At 62.2% G+C, this 24,165-nt stretch overlaps 3 protein-coding genes and 1 pseudogene across 10 annotated transcripts in view; 2 read left to right on the top strand and 2 right to left on the bottom strand.

The window, feature by feature from the left end:
- Positions 1–267: 267 nt before the first annotated feature.
- Positions 268–1,305, bottom strand: LOC308231087 (beta-1,3-galactosyltransferase 2 pseudogene; annotated as a pseudogene). The gene has a single exon. The product of its transcript is annotated as a beta-1,3-galactosyltransferase 2 pseudogene (transcript).
- Positions 1,306–2,950: 1,645 nt separating this feature from the next.
- QTRT1 (queuine tRNA-ribosyltransferase catalytic subunit 1) lies at positions 2,951–7,334 on the bottom strand. The gene is made up of 10 exons (XM_080636250.1): positions 6,897–7,334; positions 6,559–6,627; positions 6,324–6,462; positions 6,155–6,233; positions 5,955–6,070; positions 4,904–5,042; positions 4,751–4,826; positions 4,552–4,661; positions 3,861–3,945; positions 2,951–3,153 (listed from the first exon to the last, which is right to left on the bottom strand). Exons 1-10 carry the CDS (start codon positions 7,146–7,148, stop codon positions 3,007–3,009), a joined length of 1,212 nt encoding a protein of 403 aa, XP_080492376.1. The 5' UTR covers positions 7,149–7,334; the 3' UTR covers positions 2,951–3,006.
- Positions 7,335–7,712: 378 nt separating this feature from the next.
- DNM2 (dynamin 2) lies at positions 7,713–21,850 on the top strand. 3 transcript variants are annotated; one of them, XM_080636228.1, is made up of 21 exons: positions 7,713–8,065; positions 10,605–10,678; positions 10,938–11,087; positions 11,164–11,367; positions 11,445–11,543; positions 12,016–12,176; positions 12,269–12,411; positions 12,649–12,784; positions 12,875–12,942; positions 13,154–13,292; positions 13,962–14,048; positions 14,151–14,221; positions 15,509–15,560; positions 15,916–15,927; positions 17,733–17,846; positions 19,382–19,491; positions 19,563–19,674; positions 19,934–20,098; positions 20,323–20,561; positions 20,651–20,917; positions 21,028–21,850. In XM_080636228.1, the coding sequence occupies exons 1-21, from the start codon at positions 7,905–7,907 to the stop codon at positions 21,092–21,094; spliced, it is 2,631 nt and encodes an 876-aa protein (XP_080492354.1). In that variant the 5' UTR covers positions 7,713–7,904; the 3' UTR covers positions 21,095–21,850. The 3 variants fall into 3 exon arrangements, with proteins under 3 accessions (XP_080492354.1, XP_080492353.1, XP_080492355.1); XM_080636227.1 differs by having other exon boundaries at positions 7,716–8,065; positions 21,025–21,849; XM_080636229.1 differs by lacking the exon at positions 15,916–15,927 and having other exon boundaries at positions 7,719–8,065; positions 21,025–21,848.
- The window catches only part of TYK2 (tyrosine kinase 2), a 16,122-nt gene continuing 13,786 nt past the window's right edge, over positions 21,830–24,165 (top strand). For 3 of the 5 annotated variants that reach the window (XR_013958611.1, XM_080636217.1, XM_080636220.1), the window contains exons 1-2: positions 21,830–21,883; positions 23,806–23,866. The gene's annotated coding sequence lies outside the window, so the exon portion shown is untranslated. Of the gene's footprint in view, positions 21,884–23,652; positions 23,678–23,805; positions 23,867–24,165 lie in introns of those variants that run through there. The other 2 variants (XM_080636218.1, XM_080636219.1) reach the window with 2 other exon arrangements.

Here is a 24,165-nt window from a genome sequence, read left to right as displayed (position 1 = left end):
TAAATCCCACCCCCCCTCCCCTTGCTTTTGCCATAAGGAAGCACCCAGGAACCGGATTCTCCGGGTGTCACTTCCTCGTGGTGAGCTCAAACCGGAGCCACGGTGGCAATAAGCAAGGCTTACGGGATAACCCACGTCACCAAAGCAAAGGCAATGGGGCAGCTTGGCCCCACCCTCCTATAGGGGTTAAAGGGAACACGGGCCCCCCATGGGGCCCGCACTGGCCAGAAGAGTCCCGTGGTGATGCCGCGGCGGGCCCGGCGCACCTCAGCCCGAGGCCGGCATGGCCTCGCACGTGCCTTTGGCCTCTTGGAAGCGCGGCCAAAGCTCCAGCACCTCTTGGGGTTGGTAGCGATGGACCATGACGGCGCGGGCGAAGCGGCACGGCTCGTAGGGGATGCGCACCATGGAGAAGGCCCCCGGGGGGCTGGCGGTGATGGCGATGCCCAAGGCGTGCAGGCAGATGCCGACGAAAGCATCTTCCATGTTGATGAGGGGCAAGGCCTGCGCCGTGGCGTAGACTTTGGTGGCCACGTCGGCGGAGAGGACGTAAGCGGAGCCGCCGCAGTACGGGGGGTACGTGGTGTTGGGGTAGACCTCGTAGGGCACGTACCACTTGTAAGCCTTGCTGCGGAACGGCCCAGTGTTGCGGTAGATGTGACCGGTGACGAAGGCGGTCTTGGGCGGCATCAGCAAGCGCCGCACCAAGTAGTCAGGGTTGAGGAAGATGTCGCGGTCGGCCTTCATCACGTAGGTGGCGTTGGGGCAGTGCTTGCTCACCCATTCCATGCCCATCAGCGTCTTCAACGTGAGGTTGTTGTAGGTATCCAGGAAATCCTGCTGGAGGAGGTCGCCGTGGGCCATGGTTTCCTCTTGGAGCACCGGCTCCAGCGCGTCCGCGAACACCGGATGGAGACCCAGCAGGAAGAGGCGCAGGATGGAGATGCCCGGCACCGAGCTCTCGTTGCCCCACGTCTGACGGATGCGGTGGCGGCCGCCGGTGTCCTCCGGTGTCGTCACCACCAGCAGCACCAGGAAAGGTGCTCGCTCCCGGCACTTGTGGGGCTGGTTGAGGATGAAGCGGTAGGGATGCGGGTACGGCGGCTGCAGCGGGTGCCGGGGGGGAGCCGTGGCGTTGCCGGCGGGAACCGGGAGCTGGTGCCATTGGAAAGCTGGCGCCGGGGGCAGGTCTGGCACCACGGTGATGGGCTCCTCGGGGCGATGCCGCTGCCGCAGCCCCACCAGTGCCCCCAGTGCCACCAGTGCCGGCAGCGCCAGCAGGCGAGGGCTCAGCTGCCACTTCATGTATGGCAATGCCTGGGGGGACACCGGCACCTCAGTTACGCCCCCCGTACCCCCCCCCCCCCAAATGCCCCAGGCCTGGGCACTGATAAGAGGCTCTGAGTGCGATAAGGGGTGGGGTCCAGCCCAGCCCCAACCAGTTAAACCAGTAAAACCAGTCGGGGTCCCAGCACCCAGCACCAGCCCCATAGGAGCCGTAGGGCTCAGAGTCCGATGCTGCCCGGTTCACCCCAGGGTGCAGCTCCCGGCCCTTCCCAGGCACTCCCAGTTTCCCCAGGTGCTATTCCAGCTGCTTCCCAGTTGCTCCAGGCTCCCCTGGGCGCTGCTCCCAGCCCTTCCCATTGAGTTCCAGTCACTCCAGGCTCCCCCAAGTGCTATTCCCACTTCTTCCCAGTCACTCCAGGCACTATTCCTGCCTCTTCCCAGTCATTCCCGGTCACTCCAGGCTCCCCCAGGCGCTATTCCCACCTCTTCCCCGTCACTCCCAATTGCTCCAGGCTCTCCCAGGCGCAGCTCCCAGCTCTTCCCAGTCTCTCCCAGTCTCTCCCATTCCCACTCACCTGCGGCCAGGGCCAGAGCTGCCGCTCACGGTGACGCGGCCGTGGTCACCGCACCCTGTCCTCGAACTTCCTCCTGCGCCCCACTTGACGTATGGGGCCCGCCCCCCCTTCCTATGGGGCAAAGGTGGGTCCGTGTCCCCAGCACACCTCCATGGGGCAGAGGTGGGTCCATGCCCCCCCCACCCCGCTCTGGGGCAGAGGTGGGTCCACGTCCCTCCCACCTTGCTATGGGGCAGAGGTGGGTCCATGGCCCCCCCACCCTGCTCTGGGGCAGAGGTGTGTTCATGCGCCCCCCAACTTGCTATGGGGCAGAGGTGGGTCCATGGCCCCCCCACCCCGCTCTGGGGCAGAGGTGGGTTCATGCACCCCCCACCTTGCTATGGGGCAGAGGTGGGTCCATGCCCCCCCCTCTCCACTATGGGGCAGAGGGGGGTCCACGTCCCCCCCACCTTGCTATGGGGCAGAGGTGGGTCCACGTCCCCCCCACCCCACTGTGGGGCAGAGGTGGGTCCATGTCCCCCCCCCTTGCTATGGGGCAGAGGTGGGTCCATGGCCCCCCCACCCTGCTCTGGGGCAGAGGTGGGTTCATGCGCCCCCCACCTTGCTATGGGGCAGAGGTGGGTCCATGCCCCCCCCTCTCCACTATGGGGCAGAGGTGGGTCCACGTCCCCCCCACCTTGCTATGGGGCAGAGGTGGGTCCATGCCCCCCCCCCCCGCTGTGGGGCAGAGGTGGGTTCATGCACCCCCCACCTTGCTATGGGGCAGAGGTGGGTCCATGGCCCCCCCACCCCGCTCTGGGGCAGAGGTGGGTTCATGCGCCCCCCACCTTGCTATGGGGCAGAGGTGGGTCCATGCCCCCCCCACCTTGCTATGGGGCAGAGGTGGGTCCATGGCCCCCCCACCCCGCTCTGGGGCAGAGGTGGGTTCATGCACCCCCCACCTTGCTATGGGGCAGAGGTGGGTCCATGTCCTTATTAACCCCCCCAGCCCCATTCCCCCCCCAGCCCCACAAGCTGCTGTTCCCACAAGCACCTTTATTGCAATGCCCCCCCTTCAAAACCCATTAAAACAGTCAAAAACCCCTAAAACGTATAAAAAGAACAGTATGGGGGGGGGGAACAAAAAGGGGGGGGGGAATCCCCCTTAATCCAGGCTGATCCCAGCAGCCTCCAGCGCCTCCCGGACCCACAGCGGGATCCGGGCCCCATAGCGGGAGCTCAGGAAGCGCCGCACGAACTGCGGGAAGCGCTGCTCCAGGATGCTCTGGCGGATGGAGGCCATCAGGTTCAGCTGGGGGGGGACACACACAGAGGGGGGGGTTAATAAAGGGGGACCCCCCCATGACCCACTACAATGGACTCTCCCCATGAACCCCCCATAGACCCCTCCACCCCAATGGACCTCCCCATGGAACCCCCTCAAAGGACCCCCTCCAATGGACCCCCCCATGGACTCCTTCAGTGGACCCCCCCACCCCAATGGACCTCCCCATGGAACCCCCTCAATGGACCCCCTCCAATGGACCCCCCCATGGACTCCTTCAATGGACCCCCCCACCCCAATGGACCTCCCCATGGAACCCCCTCAATGGACCCCCTCCAATGGACCCCCCCATGGACTCCTTCAATGGACCCCCCCACCCCAATGGACCTCCCCATGGAACCCCCTCAATGGACCCCCTCCAATGGACCCCCCCATGGACTCCTTCAATGGACCCCCCCATGGAACCCCCTCAATGGACCCCCTCCAATGGACCCCCCCCATGGACTCCTTCAATGGACCCCCCCATGGAACCCCCTCAATGGACCCCCTCCAATGGACCCCCCCCATGGACTCCTTCAATGGACCCCCCCCCATGGACCTCCCCAATGGACCCCCCCACCCCAATGGACCTCTCCATGCAACCCCCCCAATGGACCCCCTCCAATGGCCCCCCCCACCCCAATGGGCCCCCCCAATGGAGCCCTCCAATGGACCCCCCCCATGCCCCCCCGTACCTGGTAGGCGATGTTGTGCACTGTGAGGTGATGCAGCGCCGCCGGCTCCGTGCGGAGCAGGGCATGGAGATAGGCACGGCTGTACCTGGGGGGGGACGAGGGGGGGCAGAGCCCCCCAACACCTTTAGGTACCCCCCCCACCTTTATGTGCTGCCCATTTATGTGCCCCCCTCTTTATGTGCCCCCCATTTATGTGCCCCCCACCTTTATGTGCTGCCCATTTATGTGCCCCCCTCTTTATGTGCCCCCCATTTATGTGCCCTCACCTTTATGTGCCCCCCATTTATGTGCCCCCCTCTTTATGTGCCCCCCATTTATGTGCCCCCCACCTTTATGTGCTGCCCATTTTTGTGCCCCCCATTTATGTGCCCCCCATTTATGTGCCCTCCCCTTTATGTACCCCCCATTTATGTGCCCCCCCCTTTATGTGCCCCCCACCTTTATGTGCCCCCCCTTAATGTGCCCCCCACCTTTATGTACCCCCCTTTATGTGCCCCCCACCTTTATGTGTCCCCCATTTATGTGCCCCCCCCTTTATGTGTCCCCCATTTATGTGCCCCCCCCTTTATGTGCCCCCCATCTTTATACCCACCATTTATGTGCCCCCCCCTTTATGTGCCCCCCATCTTTATACCCACCATTTATGTGCCCCCCCCCCTTACATACCCCCCCATTTCCTTCCCCCCCTCACCGCTGGCACGTGGGGCACCCGCACCCCTCCTCTATGGGCCGGAAGTCCCTGGCGTACCCCTGGTGCTTGAGCTGCAGTGACCCCCCCGGCACCAAAGCCGACCCAAACCGCTATGGGGCAGACCAATGGGGTTCAGAGACGGGGGGGGGGGGGGGTGTCCCCCATTCTATGCCCCCCCCCCCCCAAACCCCCCTCTTACCGCCGTACGCGTGGGGAAGACGCAGTCGAACATGTCACAGCCCAGCGCCACGCACACCACCAGGTCAGTGGCGTAGCTATGGGGGGGCAATGGGGATCATATGGAGGGGGGGACACCCCAATATTGCCCCCCCCCCCCCCCATAAGGACCTACCCGACGCCCATGAGGTAGCGGGGCTTGTCCCGGGGCAGGCGCTCGGTGCTGAGCTTCACCATGCGCCAGAAGCTGCCCTTGTCCTCCCCCCCGCTCAGGCCCCCGATGGCGAAGCCGGGCACGTCCCGGAGCATCATCGCTGCGGGGGGGGAACGGGGGGGTTTAATCCTGCACCCCCCCCCCCCCAAACACAGACACAGACAATGGGGGGAGGGAGGAGGAGGAAGGTGGGAGAGGAAGGAAGGGATGGGGAGGAGGAGGAGGAGGAGAGGGGTGAGGATGAGGATGAGGAGGAGGAGAAGGAGGAAGAGAAGGGGAATGAGAAATGGGATGAGGAAGAGAAGGAGGATGAGGAGGAGGAAGATAATGAGGAGGGGGATACGGATGAGGATGGGGATAAGTATGAAGATGGTGATGGGGGATCAGGATGAGGATGGGGATGAGGATGAGGATGGTGATGGTGATGGTGGATGAGGATGAGGATAGAGATGAGAATGAGGATGGTGGATGAGGATGAGGATGGTGGATGAGGATGAGGATAGGGATGAGGATGAGGATAGGGATGAGGATGAGGATAGGGATGAGGATGAAGATAGGGATGAGGATGAGGATCGGGATGAGGATGGGGATGGTGGATGAGGATGAAGATAGGGATGAGGATGAGGATAGGGATGAGGATGGGGATGGTGGATGAGGATGAAGATAGGGATGAGGATGAGGATAGGGATGAGGATGAAGATAGGGATGAGGATGAGGATCAGGATGAGGATGGGGATGGTGGATGAGGATGAAGATAGGGATGAGGATGAGGATAGGGATGAGGATGGGGATGGTGGATGAGGATGAAGATAGGGATGAGGATGAGGATAGGGATGAGGATGAGGATAGGGATGAGGATGAGGATCAGGATGAGGATGGGGATGGTGGATGAGGATGAAGATAGGGATGAGGATGAGGATAGGGATGAGGATGGGGATGGTGGATGAGGATGGGGGGATCAGGATCAGGATGAGGATGCAGACAAAGGCCCCGGTCCCAGTCCCCCCGGTACCTTCCAGGCACTGCTCCCGCAGCTCCGGGTCCAGCCCCCCCTGGATGATGGCGAAGAGGTTTTGGCGCTGGGGGCTGCGGTTGGCGGCGATGCAGCGGTCGAGCCAGCGCACGGACCTGGGGGGGGGGCACACAGTGAGCGGGGGGGGGGGTGTGTGGATGGATTGGTCCATAGGGGGGGTTATGGGGGGAGGTCCCCACCTCCTCATGGCCTCCTCGACACGCGGCCCCGTCGTGGTGCTGCTCACGACATCATCCAACTGCATCACGATATCGGCACCTGCGGATGGGGGGGGTTAAGTGGGGATCCCTCCCCACCATGGAGGTGTTTTGGGGGTGTCGTCCTCCCCCCCCCCCCCCCCCCGCTCACCCAGAGCGTTCTGGATCTCAATGGACTTCTCCGGGGTGAGCAGGATCTGTCCCCCCCCATAGGGGGAATGGAACAGGACCCCCTCCTCTGTCACCTCCGACAGCTCCGATAGGGAAACCATCTGGAAGCCGCCACTGTCCTGGGGGGGAGTGAATGGAAAATGGGGGTTTTATGGGGGGGGACACCCCGATATTAAGGCCCATAGGAGGGGGCTCTGGGGGTGCCCCCCCCTTACCGTTAGCAGGTTGTGGGGCCAGTCCATGAAGCCGTGGAGGCCGCCTGCGCGCTGCACCAGCTCCGGGCCCTGCGGGAGGGGGGACCGCGTTAGACCGGGAATGGGGACGGGAGGGCGGGCAGGCGGACCCGGGGGAGCCCCGGGGGGTCCGGGGGGGCGTGGCTACGAAGGGGGCGTGGTTCTGAAAGGGGCGTGGTCACGCCAACTAGCGTGGCCTCCCCAAATAGAGCCCTCCAATTGGCGGAGCCCTCCAGGGGGCGTGGTCACGCTGGGGATGGAGGCGGGGCCTGCCCGTGCCCGGTGTCCCGGTTCCCCCCCCCTCCGCTCCCCGCGCTCACCGGCCGCGTCCCCAGGTGATAGGTGTTGCCGAGGCAGATGCGGCAGCCGAGCGCTGCGAGCTGCGCCGCCGTGATCCCCTTGGCGGTACCGCGGGTCCCCACGGGCATAAAGACCGGGCAGGCCACGGGCCCGTGCGGCAGCCGCAGCTCCGAGGCCCGAGCCCGGCTCCATCCGCACTCCGCCACCACCCGCAGCAGCGGAGCCGCGCCGGCCCCCGCCGCCATGGGCGCCGCCATCTTCCCGCTAACCATGTGATCAGCGCTTCCGGCCGCAGGTGGCCGTAACCAGGGGCAACGCGGCCGCCATGTTGCGGCTGGGGCCTCGGCCGCTGTCCTGTGTCCACTGGGGGCGCCCCCGGTCCGTACCCGCCCCGTACCGCTCCTCCACCGGGGCAGGCCCCGTCCGTGGCATGGGGACCGGTCCCTAAACCCCTCCCGGGGCACTGCCTCATCCTGGTCCCGGAGGGGGAAGGCGCAAAGCAGCCAATCAGCGGGCGAGGATCGCTGATTGACAGCCTGCTGGCCAATCAGAAAGGGCTTCGTCTCTGCCCCCCCCCCGGGGCTCCGTTGGGCGGGGCAAGCTGGTGTAATGGGCGGCGCGGTGACCAATGGGAGGAGGGCAGGTGAATGCGTCGTGCTCTCTCGGCTTGTGATTCGTTACCTTTGCAGAACGGCAGCCATCTCCACCAATGAAACGGCAGGATCTATGTCGGGGCGGGCGGGAGTTACAGCAGCACCTCCTCAGCTGACACCACAGCGCGGCCTCCCATTGGCTGTACGGGAGGAAGGACGAGGAAGCAGACCAATAGAACCGCAGAGACGGCGTTGATCGACAGCAGAACCCACCAATGACCGCGCCGCTCTGAGGCGAGGGGGCGGGCCCAGCGCTGAGGGGTGTCGCCAGTACCGGATGAGGAGACTCGGAGGGGAAGTTTGGCCGCGGCCGCCGCGGGGCCTGTGAGGAGCCGGCACCGGCACCGGGCCCCCCCCCCCCCCGCCGCCGCCGCTATGGGGAACCGGGGCATGGAGGAGCTGATCCCGCTGGTGAACAAGCTGCAGGACGCGTTCAGCTCCATCGGGCAGAGCTGCCACCTCGACCTGCCGCAGATCGCCGTGGTGGGCGGGCAGAGCGCGGGCAAGAGCTCGGTGCTCGAGAACTTCGTGGGCCGGTGAGTGGCGGGGAGGCGCGGCCGGTACCGGCGGGGACGCCTCCGGTGGCCCTTACGCCGCTGGCGTAAGCGCGGCTTCGTGAATGCGACCGAGCGCAGGGCGCGGCCTGAAGGGGACCGTGCGGCGCCGCTACGCAAAGTCCGCATCGACCCGCCGGGGCGGTACGCACTTGGCGTAGCTCGCGGGCAGCCACGGACCCTTACGCTAACGGCGTAGGTAGGGGCATGGTGAGGGTACCGGACCCTTACGCCAACGGCGTAGGTAGGGGCATGGTGAGGGTACCGGACCCTTACGCCAACGGCGTAGGTAGGGGCATGGTGAGGGTACCGGACCCTTACGCCAGCGGCGTAGGCGGGGGCATGATGCGGGTACCAGGGAGGGAAACCGGGATGCTGGACCGGAGCATCCCGCACCCTTCCCGGCTCCCCATCACCGCCGTTAACCCGGGTTAACAGCGTGGAGCCCGCTGATAGCGCCGGGCTGCGGTGGGGCCCTGTGCCCCCGAGATAGGGGCCGAGCCGCAGGGTGACAGCGGCCTGGGCACCGATAACGGGGGCAGCGGAGCTGGTCCCGCCCCCCCCCCCCCCCCCCCCCGAGCTCAATGGGATCCATGGGGCAAGGAGCTGGATTCCTGCGGCTCCGGGGCTCCTCTGTCCCTGTCCCGCCGCGGGGTTCCCATGCCGGATGCTGGAATGGGAACAATAGGCAACTTCCTGTGCTGTCATCCCAGCCTGGCTACCTTCGCATCCCAAAGAAGCTATTCCAGGCGGGAATTCCATCCCACTCCAGGCTGTTTGTAGCCTCATGCAGGCTGGATTCCCCCCCAACCCCACCTCGGAGGGGCTTCAGATATCCAAGTTATTCCCCTTCCCTTTGGGAGTTCCTTATCATGGAGGAGCTGGAAAACCGGCCCTGGCCATCCCAACTTTGTTGTGAAGCTTTGGAATCTCCATCCAAAGGCCTTTAAGGAGGCCCTTTGAGCATGTGAGACACCGGAATCCCAACTCCCAGTATCCCGGTGGATGGAGGCAGGATGTGGACAAGGGGGTTTTGCTCATTGCCCACCTTCTCTTGCATCCCTGCTGCGAGGAGCCGCAGGGAAGGGCGTTATTCCCGCTTGGAATAAACCCCTTGGATGGATCTCATTGGGACTGAGCTCGGAATCGGCTCCGGTGGCCTGAAGGTTCTGAGCCCCATCCAGGTTGGACCAAGGCAATTCTTTGACCCAGGATAAGGCAAAAGGCCCAAGGAAGAGGCAGGATTGGGATGAGCTCCCTGGAACCACCCCCCCCCACCCCCCCCCGGCTTAGGTCATGGAATCATGGAATGCTGCTCTGTCCTCGGAGCGGGATCAACCCCGGGCATTGAGCCCTGACAATGGGGCCCTTGTGGTGGGGAGGCCCTTCCCCCGGCCCCGAACCTCAATGGGGCTTTATGAGCCCTTCCCATGGCGTTCCCGGTGTTCCCGACATGGAGATGGGAGAGGGAGCTCCTCCCAGAAGGAGGCTGTTCCCCATGGATGTTCCCCGCGTTCTTCCTCCTCCCTTGCTGCTGGTGACCTTTGAGCTCCCCAAGGAGCCGCTTCCTGGTGCCGCCGTTCCCAAGCTCCGGGGAGAGCCGGGAATGCCGGAGTGCACCCGAAGGAGGTGCTTCCTGCATCCCAACCGTGTCCATAGGGATAGGAGGAAGCCAGCAGCTCCCATGGGAGCAGAGGGACCAGGTCCTGGCGTTCCTGCAGACGCCCTCAGCCACTTCCGTCGCTGTCGCATCCCGCTTCCCGCAGGACCTGTCCTCCCGGTTGGGCAGGAAGCTCCCATCCCGCCTTCCCAGGGCACCCAGGGCTTGCTCCCAAACCAACTCCGTCACGTTCCCGCCTGGAATTCCCAACCGGATGTGCGCGGTTGGGATCCCCGTCACCTGCATCCCTGCGCTCCGATGCTCCGTCTCCTTAATGGAAGCACTCAACCCCCTTGGTCCTCGCTTCCCTCTCCCAAGGAGCTCGGCATTCCCGTTTCCTGGCAAACAGCATGGAGCTGCTGGGCAAACCCTCCTGCCCATCCCATTCCCGCTGCTCTCTGCCTGTTCTCCGTGCAATTCCGGCCCGGAACGCTCGGAGCAGCACCATTTCCTTGGACCGCTGTGGGAAATGGGATGAAGCCATTGGGAATGTGGGGTTATCCCATCCATTCCCTCCGAACTGGGACTGTCGAATCCGGGAGACATGGAACTCTCCCAATGGAAGCTGCTTCCCGGATTCCTGCCTCGCTCCGGAGCTGCAGGGAGGCTGGAGCTGCTCTCCTCTCCCTTAGGGAGCAGGGATGTGCTTCCATCCCTCCCCTTTTCCTTAGGGAGGGATAATGGGGGGGGCAATGTGGCCTTGGGAGCAGGGCAGGCTCCAGGGAGCATCCTTCCCCCTCTCCCACCTCCAACTGCTGGCTCCTATGGATCTGTGGAGCCAGAGAGGGAAGCTTGGAGCCGGTGCCTGATCGAGCTCCTTGAATCCCAGCACAAAATCCCTGCTTTTCCTATTCCTCATAGGGATTTCCTGCCCCGCGGCTCTGGGATCGTCACCCGGAGGCCCCTCATCCTGCAGCTCATCTTCTCCAAGACAGGTTTGTTCCCTGGGAAGGGGGCTGGGACACTGGGATGGGTTGGATGGAAAAGGTTGGGATGCCCCATCCCTGGCAGCGTTCAGGTGGCTCGTACCCCATTCCAGAGGGCTGGAATCGGATGCGTTTCAAGGTCTTTTCCAATCCATTCCAGGATGCCAGGGCCTTCGCTGTGTCCTCTCCCGGGCTCCACGTGGCCAAATGGTCTTTGCCTCCTCATTATCCCCGTTATCCTCATCCCGGTTTTTCCCCTCTTTCCCAGAATACGCCGAATTCCTGCACTGCAAATCCAAGAAATTCACGGATTTCGACGAGGTGCGGCAGGAAATCGAGGCGGAAACCGACCGGGTGACGGGGACCAACAAGGGCATCTCCCCCATCCCCATCAACCTCCGCGTGTATTCCCCGCACGGTGAGCGCCCAGCCCTGCTTCCCGCCGCCGGGAAGAGCGGCATTCCCACCGTAACCACGGCCTCTTTCCGTGCCAGTGTTGAACCTGACCCTCATCGACCTCCCGGGAATCACCAAAGTGCCGGTTGGGGACCAACCGCAGGACATCGAGTACCAGATCAAGGACATGATCCTGCAGTTCATCAGCAGGGAGAGCAGCCTCATCCTTGCCGTCACGCCGGCCAACATGGATTTGGCCAACTCGGATGCGCTCAAGATGGCCAAGGAAGTCGATCCGCAAGGTAAAAAGGGCTGCGTCCTCACGCTCCCCATCCCGAGGGATGGAGTGGAGACCCTCATGGCGTCTCTTTTCCATCAGGCTTGAGGACCATCGGCGTCATCACCAAGCTGGATCTCATGGATGAAGGCACGGATGCCAGGGATGTGCTGGAGAACAAGCTGCTTCCTCTGCGGAGAGGTACAGCTTTGGGCCACCTTGGATCCTGCCCCCCCCCAACAACCTCCTCTGGTCGGGAGAGAATCATGGAATGGGTTGGGAAGGATCAGCTCCAACCTTCTGGAACACCAAGGGACGCCTTCCGCTAGAGCAGCTCGATGCAAGCACCTGGGACACTGCCAGGGATGGGCCATCCAAACCTTCTCCATTCACCCCATCCCAGTGTCCCAGCGCCCTCATGGGGAAGAAATTCCTTGTATCCAACCTGTGCTTCCCTGTTCCCGTCTGAACCCATCTGCCCTTGTCCTACCCACGATAAAGCTCCCTCTCCTCATCCTTAGAGCCCCCTTCCACATCCCTGAGGCAGCTCCTCCTGACCATTCCCAACCAGCTCCTCATCCTCTTTCCCATATCCTTCCATTGCCACCCCTCACCCCCCCAACTGCTTCCCAAAGGCAGCTCTGGAGCAGGAGCCAACGTTTGCCCCCCGCAGGTTACATCGGAGTGGTCAACCGGAGCCAGAAGGACATCGATGGCAAGAAGGACATCAGGGCCGCGCTGGCGGCCGAGCGCAAGTTCTTCCTCTCCCACCCCGCTTACCGGCACATGGCCGACCGCATGGGCACCCCGCACCTCCAGAAGGTCCTCAACCAGGTTGGATTGGCTCCTTTCTGGAGCTGGGAATGGGGCAGGGAGCATCCCCGGTACCCGGGTTCGGGGGCTCGGTAACGGCGGGTGTCGCGCAGCAACTGACCAACCACATCCGGGAGACGCTGCCTTCGCTGCGGAGCAAGCTCCAGAGCCAGCTGCTATCCCTGGAAAAGGAGGTGGAGGAGTACAAGAACTTCCGGCCCGATGATCCCACCCGGAAAACCAAAGCTCTGCTGCAGTAGGTTCCTCCTGGGGCCCCATCCGCGTTGGAGAGGATGGATTGTGCCCATCCCTTAAGCTATGGCAAGGGGGAGATGCTCCTAAGCCCTTCCGGTGTGGAAACAGGAGAGCTTCCCATAGCATCATGGAATGGCTTGGGAAGGAGCTCATCCGGTTCCATAGGCAGGGCCACCCAAACCTTTCTCCGTTGACCCCATCCCAGCATCCTCACGCTGGATGCGCCTCTTTCCCATAGGATGGTCCAGCAGTTCGGGGTGGACTTTGAGAAGCGGATCGAGGGCTCTGGGGACCAGGTGGACACGCTGGAGCTGTCCGGAGGCGCCAGGATCAACCGCATCTTCCATGAGAGATTCCCCTTTGAGCTTGTGAAGGTAAATCCAGGCTGGAAGCAGCGGCACGGGCTCGGGAATGGGCGAGAGCCGGGCTCAACCCCTTCCATGGGGCTCTTCCTCCTTGTTCAGATGGAGTTCGATGAGAAGGATTTGAGGCGCGAGATCAGCTACGCCATCAAGAACATCCATGGAGTGAGGCGAGTGGGGGAGCAGGCATTCCAAAGGGATTAATGGCGATGGGATAGAGCTGTTTGGCTCCAACCCCTCCCCGATGCACCAGAGCACTTCCTTCCCATTTCCATGCAGCGTTCCCAGTCCCATTCCTTTGCAGGGCGGGGGTTAACACCTTCATCCAGAGGGTTGCATCCCGGAATTGCTCCTGATCCCTACTTTTGGTGCCTCCCATAGGACGGGGCTCTTCACCCCAGACCTGGCCTTCGAGGCCATCGTGAAGAAGCAAGTGGTGAAGCTGAAGGAGCCGTGCCTCAAGTGCGTGGACCTCGTCATCCAGGAGCTCATCAACACGGTCCGGCAGTGCACCAGTAAGGTACTGAGCCAGGCCGAGCCCATCCCGGCCCCTTCCCGCTGCTGGGATTGGGAATGATCCCATGGCTTTAACCCGGAGCACCTCCCGCGGGTGCTGGAATCAAGGCTGCGTCAGCCCGGGATGTCACCCAGGCATCCGCATCCCGCCCTGCAATTATCCTCCTTATCCATGGAAGGTTGTTATTCCCATGGATAAGAACCAGCGGCTGGGAATGATTCCAAACCTCATCCTGGCAGCACCGGAAGATGCCTTCCACTGGGAAAAGCGCTTGGGTTACTGGGAATGGGGCACATCCAGGCGAGGAGGCGATGGGATCCGGGGGGGATAGTTCAGATGCCAGTGTGGTTCAGGCACAGCAGGAGCGCTCCGCTTGCTCCCATGGGTCAGGACAGTGCTTCCCAATGGAATTCCTTCCGTCTCGAGTCTGGATGCTCCAGGGATGGGTTGGAATCTGGTGTAGAGAGGAGCCCGGTTCCCTTGCGGCTCATTACGGGGGACGCCGCATCCTCCCGGCCCTGGGATGCGCATCGGGAATGCTGGCACATGGAGCCCCTGGCACGAGGGCTTGGCTCCGGCCTCCCCTCGTGCTCCCAAAGCTCCGTGTCCTTGGCCACAGCCCCACAAAGACCTTTCCCTCCTTTTCCTTGGATCTTCTCCCTTTCGTTTCAGCTTGGTTCCTACCCCAGGTTACGGGAGGAGACGGAGCGCATCGTCACCACCCACATCCGGGAGCGGGAGGGCAGAACCAAGGACCAGGTGAGCCCGGAGCTCATCCTGCTTCCCGCCTTCTTCCCTGCTCCCAAAGCTCCCGCTTGTGGCATCCCGATGGCTCCCAACGCGCCACTTCCCTCTTCCCAGATCCTGCTGCTGATCGACATCGAGCTCTCCTACATCAACACCAACCACGAGGACTTCATTGGCTTTGCCAAGTGAGTCCCTTCCCGGCGGGATACATCCTGAGGCGCTTTAGAAGGGAGGTTCCTGGGGCTGCCCATGGAAAACTGCCCCAGGAGCCTCCTGCATCCCATCAATCCCACAGCAGCACCCGGTGCCCCTTTGGATATGGGATACGGGAGCTCCCATCCCTACTCAGCCCCTGCACACTGGGAATTAGAGGGGAGGCGGAATCATTCCCTCCTATCCCAACGGAGCACAAGCATCTCCCATCCTTTTGAGCTCCTCCCAGGATCAGGACCAGGAAAAGGGGGGGGAATGCTCCTCTTGGCCTTGCCTTGCTTTGAGCCATCGGCGCAGCCCCAATCCATGCATCCGGAAGCATCCGGAGCTCCAGCCCTGGTGTCCCTGTATCCCTGCCGGAGCTGGTCCCCCCTTTCCCATCTCACGCCGGCTTCCTCTTGTTCCTCTCTTTCCCCCCCCCTTTTCCGTTGCCTTTCCTCCACAATTCCCTCCTCTCCTCCTAATCTCTCCTGTTTTTCCTTTGAACCATCTCCCTCTTCCCTATGGATTCCTCCGACTCTCTTCCCACTCCCCAGCTGTTACACAGAGCAGCACGTCACGACCGGGTGGGTACCTGCTCCTGCAGCATGGCCCTGCTCGCTCCGTGTGTGCATCCCTACACCCCGCCCTCAGCCCACAAGGAACTTTGGGAAGAGCCAGGGAGCTTCTCCTCCCAAATTCCCCTTTGGATTTGGGGCTGGGGAACGGAGCTCATCCCAGCGGGATGCTACAGCACAGGGATGGCTCGCGCTGAGCGCACTGCGCATCCCCCCCCCCCCCCAGTATCCCAAGGTTTGAGGGCCAGAATTCCCTGCCTTTGGAGGTGGGAAAAGGTGCCAGGAAAGGGCCCCCTCTTTATGCTTGTAACTGCTGCTCCGTGCGGAATTCCGGTGTTATCCTAACTGTTCTCCCGGATTTTGTTCCCGCTCCTGACTAATGGTTCCATCCCGCACCTCGCCCCCTTTGGTTGCTCAGGAGAGACAGGTAGCTTTCCCTCCGGGGGCTCTTTTCCAACTGGGAAGGGAACTGGGAATTGCTGGAGAAGGAATCCTGCCTGGTGCTGGGCCTTGCGGTGGAAGGGGCTGCTGCTGGAATATCCCTTTGGAATCAGCACCCAGCCAAAGGGGCTGCTGCGGTTGGATTGCGCGCAGCGGGCTTCCCCTTCGGATTCGGCTCTTCCTTACGGCATTCCGGGTGGGAAGCGCGGGCCTTGGCTTTCATTCCCCCCCCCTTACAGCTCCTCTTCCTCCTGCCCCCAGCGCGCAGCAGCGGAACACGCAGGCCAACAAGAAACGAGCCATTCCCAACCAGGTACGGCCGCGGCTCCCTCGGGAAGCGGGATCCCACCTCATCCCTCACCCCCTTCCTTAGGGAATCGTGGGGATGGAGATGGCGGGGGGGGGGTGGGGGGGGGGTGGGGGAAGCAGGGAAACCGGTGGCTCCCGGCTCGGGAATGCTGCTGTTTGGCAGGAATGTGGTGGGACATTAACACTGCAATGATCATTAATGGCATGTCCCTGGTTTTCTTTTGCTGTTTTCCTGCTTTTTTTTCCCGTCGTTTTTGTGCTCTTCCCTCCGTCACCTCCTTTTTCCTTCACTTTTCCCTCTCCTTTTCCCACTTTTTTTTGCCTTCCCCCTCCCCCCCCCCCAATTTTGTGCCCTAAAGGGGGAGATACTGGTAAGTACCCACATAGCGTGCTAGCAAGGGTAGAGAGCCCGGTGAGGGACGTGTTCCTGCCAGGAAAACCTCTTCCCAATCCCAGCTTCCCGGGATTGAGCACGCCGATAGGGGAGGGAGGCCGGGAAAACCCCGGGGCCTTATCCCAGAGCTGGGAATTCCCTCAGGCCCACGACCGAGGGGCTCAGGGCTGATCCCTGCCGCTGCTCCCTGGGAAGAGGCGCAGGGATCCCGGGATCCTCGGCAAGGCAGAAGCCGGGGGGGGGGGGGTGTTATCCATGAGCTTCCATAGGCAGCCATGGGAGAGCCTCTCCTGCAGCGTGCTCATCCCGGGGAGGCGGTGTTCCTTCCCTATGGAAAAGGGATTCCCTTGGAGCCAGCCTCTGAGGAGATGGAAGGGTCCGGGAGGGAAAACGATCCCAAAATCCACGCAGTTTGGGTGTCCCAGCCCCGTGTGCGCAGCGGCTCCGGAATCACTGGGAGCCTGGATGAATCCCTAGGGAAGGAAACTGGGAAAACCGGGATACAGCATCCATCCCGCTCCTCCGGGAAGGCTTTGCCATTGGACCCCATGGTGGCTGGGAGGGCTCCGTGCCCAATTCCCGGCTCTTCGGACACTTCCATTTCCTCCTGGCACCATCCCGATGTTTTTCCTGATCCAGAGGGGCCCCCGGGCCTGGCCCTGGCCCTAAATCCAGGTGATGGGAAGGGGGAGATGGGACAATTGGGCTTTCCCATTGGATTCCCATTGGAGCTGCTCCCGGGCACTTTGCGTGATCCCATGGGAGCAATCCCTGATGCCAGTTGGTGTTAAAGGAATGTGCTGCTCCCTTCCCGCAGCCCCGCTCCCTTCCCGCAGCCCCGCTCCCTTCCCGCAGCCCCGCTCCCTTCCCGCAGCCCCGCTCCCTTCCCGCAGCCCCGCTCCCTTCCCGCAGCCCCGCTCCCTTCCCGCAGCCCCGCTCCCTTCCCGCAGCCCCGCTCCCTTCCCGCAGCCCCGCTCCCTTCCCGCAGCCCCGCTCCATCCCATTCCTGGTTCCTTTAAAACCAGACTCGCTTCAGCACAAGGTGATCCTTTTGATTGAAGGTGGAATTCCAGGGCTCCTCCTTCCCCTCTCCACAACATTCCCATTATCCCAGGCTCCATGCCTGGACTGGGGGGCTCAGATCCCCCCTGTCCCCATTACTAACCCGTGTGTGGTACTAACCCCAGCTCAAGCATCCCATAACTCGGGACAGGGATTGGGAACATGGATCTGAATGCGGGGGGGGGAGTCGGTGCCATTCCCAGCTTGGCTGGAATCTCTCCTGGAATTCCAGGATGCCGGCGGCTCTCCCATGGGTTTTGCCGGTGCAGAGGGGTGATGGTGAGAAGAGGGAGAGTCACGGCTCCGAGTCCCCTTCCCTCCATCCTATGGCTCCCAAAGCCATGGGATCCATGGAGAACTCCCGGCAAGAGACAGTGGCCGAGGGGCTGTTGCCTTGGGAATGCCGTTACCGGCACTGGGATGCTCCTTGGTGCCGGGACAAGGGGATGGTCCCTGCGGCTTCCTCACCGGGATCCCGGCTGGGATAGGGCCTGGAATGCTCCCTCGTGCTTCCCATCACTTCCTTGGGCTGAGCGTGGGAGTTGCTATGGATGCAGGTTAAGCTCTCTGGTGGGATGCGCTTTGGGAATGACGGTTGGGGCTTTCCCTGCAGGATCCAGGCGGGCTCGGGAGCACTTTTCCATGCGGGAATGCTGTGCAGGAGCCTGTAACCATTCCTTCCTTCCTCCCCTCCGTTCCCCCCTGCTCCTGTGCCTGCAGGTGATCCGTAGGGGCTGGCTCACCATCAACAACATCAGCATCATGAAGGGAGGATCCAAGGAATACTGGTTCGTGCTGACGGCGGAATCCTTGTCCTGGTACAAGGATGAGGAGGTGCGTGCCGGGAAGGATGGGGTTTGGGAAGGGGGGGATGCTCTGTGCCAGGAGATCCCATGGGATCGGCTGCATCCCGCCTCTTTCGGGGGTGGGCGCTGTGGCTCCCATCAAGAGGGATCCGGGGCTCCTTGTGTCCCATCCCTTTCCCAACCTGGGAGCCGGTTGGGATGGATCTAATCCTGGATCAAAGGGAAAAGCCCATCTCTGCCCCCATGGGTGTGCTGTCACCCTGCCATTCCCTGCGGGAACGCCGCCGTATCCTCCACCATCCATTGGGATTGAAATCCCTACACCAGCATCCATCCGGGTGGGAAAGGTCTGGAAACCACCAGGCACTGACCCCCCCGAGAGCACAGGGAATGAGCCCCATTCCCTCCATCCCGGGGTTTTGGTGGGCCAGGAACCCCGCTGCTCCGCCGGGATCCCTTTATCCCATGGGATTTGCTGCCTTGGCCCTTGGGGAGGTTTGGCTTGGTTCGGGTCCCACCACACCAGAGCCCAGCACATGGAAATGGGAACAGCCTTTATTTCCCAGGAGCCGGAGCCGGATTTGAGCCTCTTTTCCCTTTATCCCCCCTCATTCCCTATGGAAATCCACTTCCGAAAGGAGAAGGGAATGTGTGGAGGTGATGGAGCTGGAATAAACCCCCCCCCATTCCGGCTCTAAGGAGCACCAGCCCTGGGATGAATGAGGCTCTGTGCGGCTCTGCCGGCCCGGATCCCATCCAGCACCCAGCTTTGGATCTGGATCAGCGCAACAAGGGGGGGTCCTTGCTCCTCCCCCATCCCTCAGCATCCCAGCTCCATAAACAGGGCAAAATCCATTGGATTTGTCCCCAAAAAGGAGGGATTTGGGACGTGTCCCCCCCCCTCTATTGCTTACCTGGGTACCGGTGATGCCGCAAAGCCGGATCCGATCTAACCAGTGTGCAGACTACTGTACAACGGGGGAGCATCCTGAACATGTAGTCTGAACACTGGGCAGGCCGGGCCGGAATTCCAAGTGGGATTTGGGATCCGTTTGGCTTCATCCCAGGGCCATTCCTTCCCCTTTCCCAGCGGCGGGCGCAGGGAATCCGCTTTGTCTCCCTTCTGACGTGGCACAATCCTTGTGCGGCCCAATCCAGGCTGGGAAAGGAGAATTCCTGCCCCCTCTTTTCCCTTCCTTTCCCTTCCCGTTATGGATTTGGGGCAGGAAATGGGGGGGGGGGGGGGGCGGTGCCGGGGGCCCCTCGGTGCCTCTGCTCCACATCTGGCACCAGGGTCCTTCCTAACCCCTTCCAGATGTGCTGCATCCCGGCTCCAGCCCCATCCCATGCTCTTGGGAGCGTGAGGAACCAAATCCCTTCCTCCAGCGCGGTGCCGGATGCATCCTAGGGAAGGCGGGAGCTGGGAAGGGGTTCGGGGCTGGGGTCCGGCTCCATCCCAAGTATCCCCAAAGTGCCCGTTCCCAATGGGAAATGTAGGAAATGGATGCTCCGGAATGGGGATTTCACCCCCCCCCCCCCCTTCCCATTCCCTTCTTTTTCCAGGAGAAGGAGAAGAAATACATGTTGCCTCTGGATAACTTGAAAATCCGGGATGTGGAGAAGGGATTCATGTCCAACAAGCACGTCTTCGCCATCTTCAACACGGAGCAGAGGTACAGCCGCAGGCGGCCGGCATCCCGCCGGGAATGCCGGGATAATGCTCCCACTGCTCCTTCCTCCCTAGGAACGTGTATAAGGATCTCCGTCAGATCGAGCTGGCCTGCGATTCCCAGGAGGATGTGGATAGCTGGAAAGCCTCCTTCCTCCGCGCCGGAGTTTATCCCGAGAAAGACCAAGTAAATGCTGCTTCCGGGTGGGATGAGCAGCCCCAGGATACCGAGCTCCGGGTTCAGATCCCGGTGTTCCATAGGCAGGGTTTGGATACCTTGGATAACGCCATGGGATCACCCAAGAGGCACCGGGGTAGCTCATGGAGGTGGTGCTTCCGGCGGGATAACGGCATCCACGCGGGATGGGAATGGGAGGCAGGGAGCAGGGGGATGGAGGAGCAGGGGGGTTCTGGGGGCTGATCCCGGTCCGGTTTTCCCTGTGCAGACGGAGCCGGAGGACGGTGCTCAGGAGAACACGTTTTCCATGGATCCCCAACTGGAGCGGCAAGTGGAGACCATCCGCAACCTTGTCGATTCCTATGTGGGAATCATCAACAAATCCATCCGGGATCTCATGCCAAAGACCATCATGCACCTCATGATCAACAACGTGAGCGGGGAGAAGCCCGGAATTCCCTCCCTTGCTGCACGGGGGGGAAACGCGGGATAACGGGAATGGGATTCGCTGGGACACGGGATGCGCCGTCCCTCAAGGCGAGCTTGGAGCCACCTCCTCTATGGATGCTGCCGCTACCCATAGCAGAGGGGGTTGGAACCTGCATCCCGGTGCCACCGCCCCCATTCCCTGATTCCATGCCCGTATCCCATCTCCAGACCAAGGACTTCATCCACTCCGAGCTCTTGGCCTACCTGTACTCCTCGGCCGACCAGAGCAGCCTCATGGAGGAGTCGGCCGAGCAGGCTCAGCGCCGGGATGAGATGCTCCGCATGTACCACGCGCTCAAGGAAGCCCTGCACATCATCGGCGACATCAGCACCAGCACCGTCTCCACCCCCGTGCCCCCCCCCGTCGATGACACCTGGCTCCAAACCACCCCCACCGCCCCCCACAGGTTTGCTTCCATTCCCGTGGCATTCCCAAGGGGAATTCAGCACCCGAATGGCAAGGTCCAGTGCTCATCTCCCTCTTGTCTCTCCGCAGCCCCCCGCCCCAGCGCCGCCCTTCCACCATCCTGCCCCCCAACCGGCCCCCGGCCGTGCGGGGCCCAACACCGGGGCCTCCGCTCATCCCCATCCCTGCGGGAGCCCCTTCCTCTTCCTCCTCCTCCTCCTCGGCCGCCCCCCCCATCCCATCCCGACCTGGCCCCCAGCTCCTCTTCGCCGCCAACAACGACCCCTTCTCGGCGCCGCCGCAGATCCCGTTGCGGCCCGCGCGCATCCCGCCTGGAATCCCCCCCGGCGTGCCCAGGTAAGAGCCGGATCCATGGCTTCCGGGATGCGGGATTAGGGGAGGGATCCATTGCCCCTTGGATCCCCCCCCGCTTCCATGCTCACCCCATCCCCGTCTCTCTGCAGCAGGAGGCCCCCGGCCGCTCCGAACAGACCCACCATCATCCGCTCGGCCGAGCCCTCCCTCCTCAATTAGGGCTTGGGAATGGGGCTATGGAATAGGGGGGGACACACAGGGAACCCCCCCCCCCCCCAGCCCTATGTCTAACCCCTTCTTGTGCCCCCCCCACCCATAACCCACTATGGATTAGAGATGATTTGGGGGGGGGTCACCATTGCACTTTGTCCCCAGCTCCGGCGCTGTGGGGCTGATCCCAGCCCTGCCCCTTTGCTTCCTTCCTCCTTCCCCTCCTCTTCCTCCTTTTCCCCCCTACCCCCCCCCCCCCAAATTTTGTATTAATATATTCTCTCTAAAATCAAGGACTTGGGGGCTTTCTCCCCCTTATCCCGAGCCGGGATCCCCCTTTTTTTTATAGCTCATCCCAGCTCCATCCCACCGCATTCCCAAATGGACCCTCGGGGGTGAGACTGGAGCAGTGTGGAGGGGAGGGAAGGGCGGGGGGGGGGATGCTTGAGGCTCCTGGGTTGGTGGCACCGGGAGCCTTTCGCCGCCCATAGGAGTGGGATCGGGATTGGGATCGGGATTGGGATCGGGAGGAAGGAGCTGGGGGCCGGAGGTTGTAAATATTTTTGCAGACTTTTATTAATTGTATAAAACCAGGAAAAAGGAACAAAAAACCCCAAAACCCCCCCATAACCCCCCCCTATCCATCCATCATCCCCCCCCCCCCGGTGCCATGGCTGGGGATACCCCCAACTCTGGTCCTACCCCCCCCCCTTTGCTGCCGCCTGTAAGTGCCTCCGGTTGTAGCCGATGGATTCCTGACCTAAAGCAAAGAATGAAGAGAATCAGTAAAAATAAAGGGTAAAAACCTGGATTTGGGCATTTTGGGGGGGGGGGGTGGAATTGATGGGGGGGGGTTGGAGGGGATGGAGTCAATGGGGCTTTGGGGGGGCTCAATAGAGGCTGCAGGAGCCGGGCTCTCTGTTCCCCAGCAGAGCCCGGCTGGAGCCACAGGGAATTCCCAAATCTGGGAATCAGCTGGGTTCCGAAAGCTTCAAAAGCCCCAGGGTTGCCCCACGTTCAAGCGCAAGATTCTGGATCCACCTGTGGGTTCCCCCATTGGATCCAGCTGTGGATCTCTCCCATTGGATCCGGCTGTGGATCCCTTCCCATTGAATCCGGCTGTGGTTCCCCCCCATTGGATCCGTCTGTGGATCCCCCCCATTGGATCCACCTGTGGGTTCCCCCCTTTGGATCCACCTGTGGATCTTCCCCTTTGGATCCAGCTGTAGATCCCCTCCCATTGAATCCGGCTGTGGTTCCCCCCCATTGGATCCGTCTGTGGATCCCCCCCATTGGATCCTTCTGTGGATCCCCCCCATTGGATCCACCTGTGGATTCCCCCTATTGGATCCAGCTGTGGGTTCCCCCCTTTGGATCCAGCTGTGGATCTCTCCCATTGGATCCAGCTGTGGATCCCTTCCCATTGAATCCGGCTGTGGTTCCCCCCCATTGGATCCGTCTGTGGATCCCCCTCATTGGATCCACCTGTGGGTTCCCCCCTTTGGATCCACCTGTGGATCCCTCCCATTGGATCCACCTGTGGATTCCCCCCATTGGATCCACCTGTGGATTCCCCCTATTGGATCCACCTGTGGGTTCCCCCATTGGATCCAGCTGTGGATCTCTCCCATTGGATCCAGCTGTGGATCCCTTCCCATTGAATCCGGCTGTGGTTCCCCCCCATTGGATCCGTCTGTGGATCCCCCTCATTGGATCCACCTGTGGGTTCCCCCCTTTGGATCCAGCTGTGGATCTTCCCCTTTGGATCCAGCTGTAGATCCCCTCCCATTGAATCCGGCTGTGGTTCCCCCCCATTGGATCCGTCTGTGGATCCCCCCCATTGGATCCACCTGTGGATTCCCCCTATTGGATCCACCTGTGGGTTCCCCCCTTTGGATCCAGCTGTGGATCTCTCCCATTGGATCCGGCTGTAGATCCCCTCCCATTGAATCCGGCTGTGGTTCCCTCCCATTGGATCCGTCTGTGGATCCCCCCCATTGGATCCACCTGTGGGTTCCCCCCTTTGGATCCACCTGTGGATCTTCCCCTTTGGATCCAGCTGTAGATCCCCTCCCATTGAATCCGGCTGTGGTTCCCCCCCATTGGATCCGTCTGTGGATCCCCCCCATTGGATCCACCTGTGGATTCCCCCTATTGGATCCACCTGTGGGTTCCCCCCTTTGGATCCAGCTGTGGATCTCTCCCATTGGATCCGGCTGTAGATCCCCTCCCATTGAATCCGGCTGTGGTTCCCTCCCATTGGATCCGTCTGTGGATCCCCCCCATTGGATCCACCTGTGGGTTCCCCCCTTTGGATCCACCTGTGGATCTTCCCCTTTGGATCCAGCTGCGCTCCCGCTCCGCCTCCGAGGGCGCTAGGACCCAGCAGCTCCCCTGGCACCACTCAGGCCTCCGACTCAGCAGCCAATCACCGCCGGCCCTTCGGGGGGCGGAGCCGCTCCCTGTGCCACGCTCATAGGGCGAGGGCGTGTGGGCGCGGCGACGCTGGGCCAATGGCAGCGCGCGTCTCTCGGGCCCAATAGGAAGCGGCCGCTCTGCGGGGTGGAGCGGGCTGGAGCGGAGCGGGGCCTGGTACGAGCGGGGAGGATATCGCGATATGGGGGGGGGGGGGCAGGGGGGTGGTATCGCGATATGAGGGGGGTATTGCGATGGGGGGGGCCCGTTTGGGGCTCTTGAGGGGTCACTTCCTCCCTATCCAGGTGCGCGCAGCCTCTTCCCGCTTGGATCCCGGCACCGAGGGATGCTTCAGGTGCCACTGAGGTGCGTGGCCGCAGCGGGAGGTGCCCAGTTCCCAGCTGGGATTGATGGATTCCCTATGGAATTCCCGGCTGGATCAGCGCCCGTGTCCGGCAGGAGCAGGGCAGGGGTTGTCCCCCCCCTGTGCTGGGCACTGGGAGCCTCATCCCTGTACGGGATGGAGCCAGGAGGGGGCTGGTCTCTGATAACGGGATCAAGCTCTTCCAGGGAAGGTTTAGATGGAGACCGGGATGAGTTTATCCCCCTAAAGGAGGGGTTGGGATTGGAAGCAGGGCAATGCTGGAGTCACCATTCCTGGAAGC

This window comes from Psittacula echo, assembly GCF_963264785.1.
Source record: "Psittacula echo genome assembly, chromosome: 30".
Lineage (NCBI taxonomy): Eukaryota > Metazoa > Chordata > Aves > Psittaciformes > Psittacidae > Psittacula > Psittacula echo.
This window is presented reverse-complemented; position numbering and strand designations above follow the sequence as displayed.